Source organism: Euprymna scolopes, chromosome 15, assembly GCF_053919585.1.
Source record: "Euprymna scolopes isolate OS-2025 chromosome 15, ASM5391958v1, whole genome shotgun sequence".
Classification (NCBI taxonomy): Eukaryota; Metazoa; Mollusca; class Cephalopoda; order Sepiida; family Sepiolidae; genus Euprymna; species Euprymna scolopes.
In genome coordinates, this window is record NC_136496.1 from 98148709 (window position 1) to 98161745 (window position 13037).

Consider the following 13037-nt stretch of genomic DNA (forward strand, 5'->3'; position numbering starts at 1 on the left):
GATCAGCCACAGGTTAATAACAGCATAATTACATTGGCACACCGTTTCTCATTAGATCACCGCTATTAAGCAACGTTAAGCCTGGTCACTACGAGATGGGTGATCATTTGAGAGTATCAGGCGCTGTATGTAGGAAAACGTCGATACAACCCTGCTAGAACTGCAAAAACCTTACGTTGTCATCTCCCCAAACCGGAATATACATGCGACTGAGGACTGCTTGTGAATTACATATTTCCATGAAACTTCTTCCTTCATACGAAGCTGGTTCAACCCACCTAAATTGAATGCCACTGGCAGAAATAAGAGACAAGTCAACTGAAATAGAATAACAACTTTACTGTTCTTAACTGGTATGGTTCTGGAAAAAAGACACAACTCGGTAATTGGAAACGAAATAGACTGAAAATAAAGACACATCTTTATCTCTACTATTAAATAAAAAAGAACTTTGTGTGTGTCAGAGAGAAAGAATTCCCTATGAAATTTCATACGAAGGTACTTTGTGTGCCTGGCAGTTTTCTTAGATAGATTTTGTATCGGAATGTCTTCAATAATTATCGATAATCGAAATAATCCGATGAAAGAAGAAACAGTGGTGTTTTAATAAAGTTAACACTTTACAAAAGTTAACATTACAAGTGCATCTGAAAAGTTTCATTAAAGCATACGCCAAAAGGTCTGACATACAAAGCCAACAGAAAATCTTAGATATGACAGGGGCGCGTTCGAAATGAATGTTTTTGTTCAAACCACAATTGAAGTATGACACTTTACTTTTTCATTTTAAACTTAAATTCCAGCCATTATCATCGCACAAGCAATAAGACCAGACATATAAAATCAACAGTAAGTCGTTTGATATGACAAGGGCGCGTTCGAAATCAATGTTTCAATTCAGAGCACAACTGAGGCATGACACTTGATTTTTGTATTTTAAACTTTAATTCAAGCCCTTATATATATATATATAAATAATTTTATAAAATCAACAGTAGGTTCTCTACAGTACAATGTAGGCTACAACGTATTGTGGACTAAGTCACTGCGGGTAGGAATGTGAAGGTCACTGTACGGAGGTATATGAAGCTTCCTTCCGGTGCACCGTGATGGACCTCCACCTAGAGTAGGTAATCAATCGATTTGATTAGAAAATGGGCGATTTCACCGATTTCGATGACAATAAAAATATTAGAGTGAGAAAAATTTGTTAGTCATCATTACATCCTGGGCAACGTCGGGTCCCTCTGCTAGTATAAATAATAAAGAGAGTGGTTACTCGTCAGTCGGACTGAAAAGGGAGACTAACCTGTGTATAATATCAAAAGGTATATTCTCTTTGCCTTTCAAGTAAGCAGAAGAGTTCATTGTTATCAATAAGGTGGGCATCAGATTAGCAACGTATACAGAAATCAAGGAAGACTGAAGCTATCATTGTAAATATGTAAAAATAATATCCCAAAACAGATACCCCCTCTCCTGTTCTGCAACTGTATGTGCTACAAAATGATAAAGGACCTAGGAGGATGGAAAGAACGGTAATTATGTAGAGAAAGTACCTCACTATTTTTATAGTATTTTAAAGTCAAATACAATTTTAGCTTTTGTAGCTTTTGTTTCTTAAAATTTTAGGTCAAAGTACAGAAAATTTACAAAGAATCATACCCTCCACATGAAAAGAATAAGTTTCTAAATAATAACTTTATTATTTCAGTACGATACCTTTTCTACAATTAGTACTGAAATGCATAAATCAAAAGAACATCATTTAGACGTTCATTAGAAGGCCAAGGATAGTAATGCGATACTCACGTTACCACTCACCCTCCCCTAAAAATGGCCGTTATTATCGAGAGCTCAATGGTAAACGAATATTGTTAAAAAGCAAAATGATTTAAACGGAGATTGAAAAAAGATAGAAGTACTAGAAATCAAGGATGCGATGTTATTTAGGTTGCAAGAAACACTACCTGTGTTTGCCAGTGAGCGATCACTGATAATGACTTGCATGAGAACTCCAAGTGAGTGCGAAATAATAAATATTACTTACATCCATTGCCCCGTGGGGTGTGATCTAATACTGGCCCTGTCATCGATGAATCGCTTTTTCGTGCTCTGGTCCACAGAAACTTGGTTGCGTCTCGGCAGCTTACCTTAAAACCGCATAAATTCGGTTCATCAAATGTGCAAGGTTCGTCCAAAATCCCCTCTGTTAGAATAAAAGTAAATATGATCATTAAGAGGGTTTGATTTTACAGCATATCAACACTTTTCGGGTTATTTAATACTGAATCCAGTAATTTTGGAGAAAAAAAAATTTAAGCTTCAACATCTTTATATCTTCAGATATTTATTCATGGTGTTTGATTTTATTGTTTTGTTTTACGGAATATCAATCCTTTCCGAGTTATTTAATGCTCAATTCGGTAATTTTAGGAAAAGATGTCATGCCCCAGGTTTTTCTTCCCTGCAGTCTTTTCCCCACAGAAGAGATGTCGCGAGCCTGTTTCTGCCCCATCGTTATTTTCATGGCAAGTGCTCGTCTGGACTCCAATCTATGTTCACCCTTGCCCCCCTTTCACAAAAAAAACACTCGACTAACTACAACCACTATTAACAGTTTCCCCCACTCTATCTCTACTGTGCCTAATTCTAAACGCAGATTGCACGAACACACCTTCTCTCTTCGAATTACGGGCCTGTGAAACACAGTTCCATTGGCCTGTTTCCCGGCCGACTACAGTATAATAGCCTTCAAGTCTAATTTAAACAAATGTTTGTTGAACTGCCGTCTTTAATAATCAAATTGTACCTAATTTACACCATTATCGATTACTACACTAGCACATTACATTCATTAAGCCTTATCGCCGAGTAGCTTTAGGGTCTTGATAAATGGTGACTCCCTTGTAAAACATAAACAAATAAATTAAAATAAATAATTATTCATAGTGTTTTGTTTGTTTGGTTTGTAAAGGGAATATTTTCTTGCTTTTGATTTCGGAGAACATTATTAAGTACTGCAAAGGCAAAGGAAAAAATAACGTCAATGTTTGGTGAATTTTAGGTCAGGAACACAATATCTTTATATAGTCTGATATGGCAGAGTCATTAAGTTCATTCGCATTTGCTATTTATTTATATAAAGTTGAGTTTTTTTTTTGTCGCTCTGACATTGATATTAAAAGCCGCCCTTTTCTATTTAAAAATTATTAAAACGAACTTTTTAACATACTCAGGCATGTATATGTGACTAGATGAAGATTAATTAATTTACACATTCCTTTGAAAACCGTGTCTTAATTAATTACTTATTCATTTTTTATAGTTTCATATTAGATGATTGGTTTTATTTCAATATTAGGCTGAATTATATTTAAGCACAGTTTCTACATTCTGCATAATTGCGTAGAATTAAAATGAAAACGTTCTAGCACACGGATATATATATATATATATATATATATATATATATATATATATATATATGTGTGTGTGTGTGTGTGTGTGTGTGTGTGTGTGTGTGTGTGTTATCTGCTATGGCGGTGCTATAACTAGAGGAGTAAGAGTAAGGCACTCGGAGTCACATATTCAGAGGAATTTCCAAATCACACACAAAAACACGCTGTGTAAAAAATGATTTAATATTATGCAGAGAGTTCATTACTATACATAAGTTATAGAGCCCAAAACAATTAATCATTATAAATTATCCCACTTGCGCTCGTTTCTGCACAAGTACTTAGGAATCATAATAAGAAAATGAATAAGCTTGAAAAAAGATTACGCCTTACCCCAAATTATTACCGTTGTAAAAACCAATGAAACGATAAATTTCGATTGGTGATGATCAAGAAATTAGAGATCATCATACCTTAAATCTAGATAAGAAAGGTACCCCCCCTCTCTAAGTTGTAAAATATTATCGGGGAAAAATGTAAAAATATAGAATGGAATTTTCTACCGATAAAATAGGAAAATGTACAAATAAAAAGGAATTTGATCTGAAGAAAGAGAATTCAAAACAGTCTACCTGTTCATTATTAAATATTCTCCTAAGGCAGATAACTTTAACTCAAGCAGCGTATCTTCACTTACTTGAACATCCAATGCGCAAAATTTACTATGCTTTTACCTGTTTTCTTATTACATTTTCACCCCAAACAAGGCACATACTATAAGGGACATATGTTGAAGGGATACTATGTAGGGAGTTGAGCAGTAAGATATCTGCTCACATTACACTTGAATTTCTGCATGTCAGTACAGTTGGGGGAACCCGGAAAAGAATTCCAAAGTCTAGCAGTTCTGGGGAATAAACTATTAGAGTAGAAGGCTTTCTTATATCTAGGGGTCTCTACTGTGTAGGGATGGGACTTTGCTGCTGGTCGGGGGTATTTACGTTGGGGTGGGGTACAAGGACTTGTAATTCGTCGGAACCTCCACCATTAAAATACTTGTAGAACAGGCAGATGGATGCAACATTTCGTTGATGGAACAGAGGTTGAAGTTTAGATGACAGTTCAGGACCTATCAGATTGGCAACTATCTTTTGAACATTGTCCAGGAGCGAGAGACTAGTAGCAGATGCACCAGTCCAGATGTGATAATAATACTCTATATATGGGCCAATGGTGGCCTTGTAGAGATACAGAATACTCTCAGGCGTCAGTAACTTTCTAGCACGATAGAAAGAGAGGCAACCTTCTTTGCAGCAGCCTTAGCAATGCTCTCAGTGTATCTGTTCCAACTCATGTTCCCTGTGAACGTTAAGTTGAGGAGGTTGAACGAAGTACTTTTAGGTAATGTATCTTTAGCCATAGTTATTGGTTGTTGAGAAAGTTTCTTGTAATTATAAAATGAGGCGAGCTTAATCTTGGAAGAATCAAACGTTACCATCCATTTTTGATTCCATTCCACTACAGACTGGAGGTCTTCCTCTAGGGTTTCTGCCATTGCTTTGGATATGTGTTCATTCGTTTTAACTCTTGTCTGTTATAGAGCGTTGCATCGTCAGCAAATATATCCATCCCAGAGATTATTTTATAAGGAGGTCATTTTTGATTATCAAGAATAATAAAGGTCCAAGGATCGACCCCTAAGGTACACCTGCATTATATCATATTGTTTAGACGTACGACCATCGAGGACCACCTGGATTCTTCTCGTATTTAAGAAAGATTTTAAATACATATACATACATACATACATACATACATATATGTGTGTGTGTTTGTGTGTGTGTGTGTGTGTGTACTGCGTCAATCGCTTTATTGCCGATTAGTAAAATATCAATATTTCACTAAATATACGTCACAACCAAATGAAAATTATATCATCAAACGACTTCTTTAAGGTTAGTTATTTCAAAAAATTTTATTCAAATTCATGCAAAATTCACGACATTTTATTCTTTGTCCACTGTCCATTTCTTAAAATGTTTTAGGGAAAAATACAATGTCTTATCATGCGTACTTTATTTAAACTTCAAATAAGTGAATTATTTATCGACATATACACCACTTTTTAAATAACTTAAAACAACCTTTTGCTCCCCGGAGAAGTTAGTTGTTTGATCTCAAAAATATTTATGGCTCTAACAATATCAACTATGTTCTCCACGAGGCATCTTTTGAAGTAAAATTCTCTCCTCCCTTATAAGCTCCTCTTTTTAATATTGACCAGAAATATTCAATGGGGTTAAGGCCTGGAAAACACGGTGGTCAGGTCATGAGAGCTTATCCAATGAAGCCCGTAGATTCAAGGAAGGCTGCAGTTACCCTAGCAGAATGGGATGGTGCATGGTTATGCATAAAAATCATCTGAAAGCGACGTGACAATGGTAGGTCATCTAGCCATGGTGACAAATGTTTATCCAAAAAGACAGTTTACGCATTGCTAGTAAGTTTTACACCCTCTGGAACTCGAAATGGTCCAACCAACTTATCTCTAATGATTTCTGCCCACAGCATGATGACTCCACCTCCCCGTTGGCGATGAACTCTGTAATGGGTTAGAGTTCCGTTCGAGTTCCAAACTTTGGCCCATCCATTCGGACCGTCAAGAATAGAACGGGTCTCATCTGTAAATAGGACATCCATTTTCATGTAATTCTGTGCCCAAGCCTTTCGTTTTTCCCTATGTTGTTTGCTCAATGGAGGCCTTTGAATAGTTTTGATGTCCTTTGCGATCTGATTCAAGCTCTCATGACCTGTCCGGATCTTGGAGCGATTACAGCTCTTGTAAAAATGGAAGCACTGGTGCTGTTTGGGTTTCGGTTTACTTCCCTACGAATTTTCCGAATATCACTTTTCTCCTGGTGCCCTTATATTTTCTGGAAGTTCTTGGATCCCTTTCCAGCTCCACAGCTAAATCTTTGATAAACAATCCTTCTGCGAGTCTAGCAACAATCCTTTCCTTTTCGATAACCGTTAATCGCCCCTTTTTTTCGCATTTTAAAAGACCTGCAATAAAGCGATGGACAGTATTAATTACTTGATAATAAATAAAATGTCATAACTTTGGGAATATTGCATCGCTTTGAATAAAATGTTGAGAAATAACTAACCTTGAAACAGTCATTTAATGATACAATTTTAATTTTTTTGTGACGTATATTCAGTGAAATATTGATATTTTACTGATCTACAATAAAGCGATTAACACAGTTTATATATATACATATATATATATATATATACATATATATATATACATATATATATATATATAAGGAACACTGTGTGTGCGAGTGAGAACAAAAAAAACGACTGTTAAAATTTATTATTGGATTTTATTGTTCTGTATTTGGTAAATTTGCGGTTTGTGATTCGTTTGCTATTTTTTCCTCAAAATAAACGCATTCTTCAATTTGAATCGATGTTTTTCCATGTTCTTGCAAAAAAAGGTAGACTCTGTTCTCTTCGTTGAGTTTATAATTAGTCGTATCAATAAAGCGCCGCCTAGCGTTGAGTATGTTAGTGAAAGGGAAAGACAATTCACTCTATGGCAGACACGACAGGAAGACGAATGAACACATTTCTAAAGAAATGGCAGAAACACTAGAGGAAGACCTCCAATCTGTAGTGGAATGGGGGACAAAAGTGGTTGGTCGCGTTCAATGCTGACAAGACTAAACTAGTTTCATTCAATAATTACAAGAAACCCTCTCTACCACCCATAGCAATGGCCAACGACTCTTTATCTGAGAGTCCATCTTTCAAACTCCTTGGCCTAACGTTCACAGGAAACATGAGTTGGAACAATTACATTGAAGGCATTGCCAGGGCCGCTGCAAGAAAGGTAGGCTCTCTCTACCGTGCTAGAAAACTACTAACACCCGAAAGTATCCTGTACCTCTATAAGGCCACCATTCGCCCATGTATGGAGTATTGCTGCCACATCTGGGCTGGTGCATCTGCTACTAGTCTCTCGCTCCTTGACAAGGTTCAAAAGAGAGTCGCAAACCTGATAGGCCCTGAACTGGCATCTAAGCTTCAGCCTCTGTCCCATCGACGAAATGTTGCATCCCTCTGCCTTTTCTACAAGTATTTTAGTGGTGAATGCTCTGACGAACTGCAATCACTTGTACCCCCACGACGCGAGCACCCTCGACAAACCCGACAGGCTACTAGATCCCACCCCCACACTGTAGAGATCCCTAGATGTAAAAGATCTTTTTACTCCAATAGTTTCTTCCCCAGAACCGCAAGACTCTGGAATTCCATTCCAGGTCCCTGCTTCCCCAACAGTACTGACGTGCAGAAATTCAAGTGTAACGTGAACCGACACCTTGCTGCCCAAATCCCTACATAGTACCCCAGTAGTTGTTTCCCCTGATAGTAGCCCCCTACACCAAAGTGGCAATTTGCCTTGTTTGGGGTGAAAATGTAATAAAAAAAATTAAAAAAAAAAAAAAACTCGAGGAAAAGAGGTGAGTAGCCGCAAGAATTACACACGTGAACTTTGCCAATTGTATTCTGGTAAACAAAAAATAAAAATGTCCCTCTTTTTTCAGTTAGAGAGAGGGGAACCTATCCTCATACTTCCCCCTAAATATGTCAATTGAACTTATATATAAGTAGAATACTTATTATTGTGATTATTTTTTAATGGAGAGTAGGCAACGCATTGTGGATGCCTTCTCGGCAGCTCTCGTAACTATCTCTCCTCCTAATTCATCCATCAGCCTTCATTTAGAATGAGTGATTTTTCTAACAAAGGGCGAAGAAAAAGCTGTATTCTAGGTCAGCAGTGCTTATGAGTGAGCAGTCGCGTGAGATGTCGGAAATTTTTTTTTTCTAATCTTGTAGCCATGGCATTAATAAGCGTGCTAGTGGTAAACGTTTTACTGAGCTAACGTTATCCGTTTGAAAGTCAGATTCTCGATCGTTGGGGTAACCACTAAAGAGCCCGCCCTATCAGCAGGTGCAAAGTACTGGGCCTGCTATATTGCCATTTAGTGAGTGGATTCTAGACTATGCAGTAGCTTCTGGTAGGGCTTCTCGATGTTGACCTGTTCCACACATCCCAAAACCTCATAATGAGAAGTATCAAGAAAGAATACAAGATTAAACCTAAAACGCCAACTTCCGACGTAGACCTCCACTAGTATGTCTCCTTCCCTAACATCAGAGGTCTACGTTTCCACCTTTCAGAGGTTGACATCCAATCACAGGAGACAAAACCAGCCTATTGTTCCTATGCAAAGCTAACATTAAAGCATTTCCCTAGATGATTTCTTGATTAAAGGATATTCTAACAGATCAAAATCTGACCCCCAAGATCGCCATGTGCATGGAATATGGAAGATTATAGATGGCTTTTATGTTGTAAGGAAGACCCTAAACTTCTCTATAAGTGCTTCCACCACTGCATTCATATTTGCTCTCTATCGCCCCTACAACAGCGGAGTTACTATTTTTAAGAGCATATCTGAGAAAATTGACCAGATTCTGAATGCGCATTAATCCGTTAACATTCATGTCTGCAAAGACTTAAATGTTCACAATGTGGAATGGGTACACCATTTCAACAAAACAGATGATAAACAGAGGTTCTGTCACAATTTCTTGATTGCTTATGGCCTAACTCAGATTGTTAATGAACCCACCTGTGTGTTCGACATTGACGGTCAGTATGCAAGTTTCCTAGACTTTTTTCTTACAGCTTGCCCTGAGCTGTGTTCATTCTCCATTTAGTGCCAACTTGGACCTTCCGACCACTCAGTTGTCTCAGGTAAAAATATAATGTAATAAGTCCTCAGACTACCTCTCCATCGTACAGTATATCTATACTCTATGACTGACTGTGGTAGCTTCCGTATATTTATATCAGATATACCTCCGTGTTCCATGTTGAACTTATCCTCTATAGTTACAAACCTGACAGAATAATTAATTGTGAGTATTTACTGCTTCATACCCTAAAGAAATTCCAACAAAAACCTAACAGCCAGCTGTGTTTCTCTCCTGAATATGCTGGTGCCATTGCCCACAGAAATCACTTTTTCCATCGCTTTCAACAAGATAGTCGCATTCAGGACTGCCAGCAACCATTGTAAAAGATTAATAAAGAACGTGAGAGAGTTGTATGCTCAGTCCGTCAAATCCAAAGTAGCTGAGCAGCGGCTAGGTTCTCACCAGTTTTGGTGAATAACAAACAGAACCCTGAACAGGAGCGTGTGCTCTATCTCAACCATTGTCACTGGAACTGAGGTAATCTCGTCAGCATCGGATCAAGCCAGTCTCATTGCCAAGAACTTGGCAGCTGATTCTACCCTATGCGATCATGCCAGCCAACCCCCGTATTTCCTCCTGTGTCTGAAAACATGCTATGTGATATACAAATATCTGTACGTGATGTTGCCAAGCTAATCCAAAACCTTGATTCCAGTAAAACAAATCGATGATGGCATTCTAATTATAGTGTTGAAAAAAGATTAAACTCGAAGTAGCTTCCATACTTACAAAGCTGTTTAAGCGTTGTCTTGAGGGAAAATGCTTCTCAACACCCTAGAAAATCTCAGTATGCCTCGTATTTAAACATTCAGGTGATCGGCCATTTCCCCCTCAGTTTAAACCAATCAGTCTCTTGTAAATCATGAGCAAGTTACTGGAATTCGTGTTAAATAAAGAAGTAGTCAACTACCTTAGCAAAAATAACCTCCTTGGTGACATGCAATATGGTTTTCGTTCTACTAGATCTACAGCAGATATGATAACTGTAATATCCTATAGGATAAGCGAATCTTTCGACGGAGGCTTCTTTTCTAGGGCAATTGCACTTGACATATCAAAGGCCTTTGATAGGATATGGCATAAAGGTTTACTTCACAAGATCTCCAGCTATGGTATAGCTGGAAATGTCTTCTCAATTATTAAATCATTTCTTTATGATAGGTTTATAAGAATAGTGATTTATGGGCCGAAATTAAGAGGTCACAGTATTAATGCTGGAGTCTCTCAGGGGGGCCATCCTTAGCCTAACTCTTTTCATCAATGATCTCCCAAATCACATTTTAAGATAATTCGTAAACATTTATCTTGGCAACACAACTGTCTATGGAAACACTTCAGGTCGTAAATGACCAAATTCTCTCTGATTAATTCCCCTCTTATCTTGAGCAGGTGGTGCAATGGGAACAGGGGTGGCTGATTAATTTTAACGCATTTAAAACCAAACTTTTATATTTCCATCATCAACTCCCTGATCCCCGTCTGGCATCAATTGAAATGAATGGCTCTCGTCTCGGGGAAGTTTCATGTTCTGATAAGCTTCTTAGTCTGACCTCCACTCCTGATCTGAAATGGAACACGTGCATCAAATCCGTGGCCAAAGTCGCCAGAAAAAAATGGTTGAATAATTCTACCGCTCCAAAGTTATCTCACTGCCTATGCATTTCTCTACTTATGCTTAATATGTCCAAGGATGGAGTTCTGTTGCCACATCTGGGCAGAAGCTACTAGAAGCAAATTATCCTGCATTAAAAGAGTTTAAAATAGGCTTCGTAGCCTAGTGGGGGTGCCCTTTTCTTTTCCCTGCAACCTCTTTCCCACAGAAAAAAAAACATTGCGAGCCTGTGTCTGCTTTATCGTTATTTTCGTGGCAAGTGCTCGTCTGAGCTCTAATCTTGCCAAACTTTCACGAAAAACACCCGTCTAGCTGAAACCTCTATCAATAATCCAACCCTCATTTTTATCTGTGTCTAAACCTAAACGTGGATTCCATGAACAAAACTTCTTTCTTACAACTGCACGCCTGTGGAACTCTTTTTCGTTTTCCTGCAATATGGTTGTCTTCAAGTCCAACGTGAAAAAGATATTGATGAGCCGCCCCTTAAGTAATCCAATTTGTCAAATTTCCATTCGAGTGGCCTCCAGGCCTTGATAAGTGGTGATTCCCTTGTAAAAAAAGTGATTGCTTTGTAAGAGAAAGTACTTACCAACACATGAACCTTCGTTGTATATGACATCATCAAGCATTAGTCTACCTCGATCCATATCGCTGTAGGACATTAAGTTAACTGATACACTTTCATCAACTGGAATGTTTATGCAGCCTTGTATCCAACCTTCATAACTTGTTTTAAACTCTTTCACATGTTCCATGTTTGTCATCGTAAGCACACTGTGTCTCTTAAGGTTGGCCATAAATCTACCGGTGAATTTGCCGGTTTGGTAAAAAAATGATACACTGGATGCATTTTTATTTGCGGCGATAGCTGTAGTCGAGATATTCGCTGAGAGACCTTCAGAGTTGTAGGGAGATGTTGCCTGTAGGTAATGTCCTTTATAACCTAAAAATAAAAAAAAAAATCGGAGATACTGAAAGAGAGTCTTTCTCTGAAAACAATTTATTTATTTATTTATTTATAAAATAATGGGTACTTGTGCATTTAACGAACCAGACGTAACTCAGCATTTGCTCGGCTTTGTCCGACGCATGACGTCAACAGCCGGATATAACCGAGCGTTGTCGATTAAGCAGACGAGAATTTCGCTATCAATTGGAAGAGTGTCACAACTCTAGAAACGCTTATTTGAAGAGAGTTAAAATGTTTAATATAAATCTATTGTACATTGTAAAACTAACAGTGGACATATAAAACAGATCCTCTTAAAAATGCCCATAATATTATTTTTAAAAGGCTTGTCTTTATTTTTTATTAAATCATTTTAGTTAATTACTCTTAATATCAACAGACGATTTTATGTAAATAAGAGGTTTATTTTCGGAATTATCAAATACATAGCATTCTGGTTATATTTAACTGTACGTCCATATTTACTCATCCATATTTATTATGATAAATAAATAGATATTTTTAAGATTTCTGATTTAATAGCTGCCTCCGGTTGTCTGTTGTTGTTCAGACGTCACTTCAGCTTACTCATATTTCATATTGATATTAGCAGTCTTAGACACTTCTATTTCTCGCTCTCACACGCACACACTCACACGCACACATAATTATAGGCAAACAGGACAATAAAATTACAAATGAATAAAACCAAATTTATCATAAAGTATTTTAAAATAGTTATGTAAATTGGGCAGACAAATGTATCTGTCTTTACTCTTAACTGCACACACACACACACAAACACAAACACACACACACACACACACACACACACACACACACACATATATATATATATATATATATATATATATATATATATATAAAATGTAAAAATATTTCTAGTGATATAGGTGTGATAAATGAGAAGGAAACTTTTGCATTTAATCATTTAGATAATGGTTTCTGGCATATTTTTTTTTATCGATTATCTCATTTCAACTTTTAATTTCATTAATAAAAAATGGCAAATACAAACATACGTATATATATATATATATATATATATATATATATATATATATATATATATATATATATATATATATATATATATGTTTCTCCATGTTACGATGTGGAATAAGATGTTTTTCCAGACCCTGGTTACGGATTTGGCCCGCCTTATGATGTTATTGATAAAATTATTTGATTATACATGTGTATTATATTCTGT

The 13037-nt window shown here is 36.9% G+C and overlaps 1 protein-coding gene across 5 annotated transcripts in view; it reads right to left on the minus strand.

Annotated features, from left to right (window-relative positions):
* The window catches only part of LOC145294024 (MAM and LDL-receptor class A domain-containing protein 2-like), a 319308-nt gene that overhangs the window by 123304 nt on the left and 182967 nt on the right, over window positions 1-13037 (minus strand). For all 5 annotated transcript variants that reach the window (XM_080140991.1, XM_080140990.1, XM_080140987.1 and 2 more), the window contains 2 exons: window positions 11444-11797; window positions 2051-2209 (listed from right to left, as the gene is read on the minus strand). In XM_080140991.1, the coding sequence (XP_079997117.1) occupies window positions 2051-2209; window positions 11444-11797 (513 nt within the window). The remainder of the gene's footprint in view (window positions 1-2050; window positions 2210-11443; window positions 11798-13037) is intronic.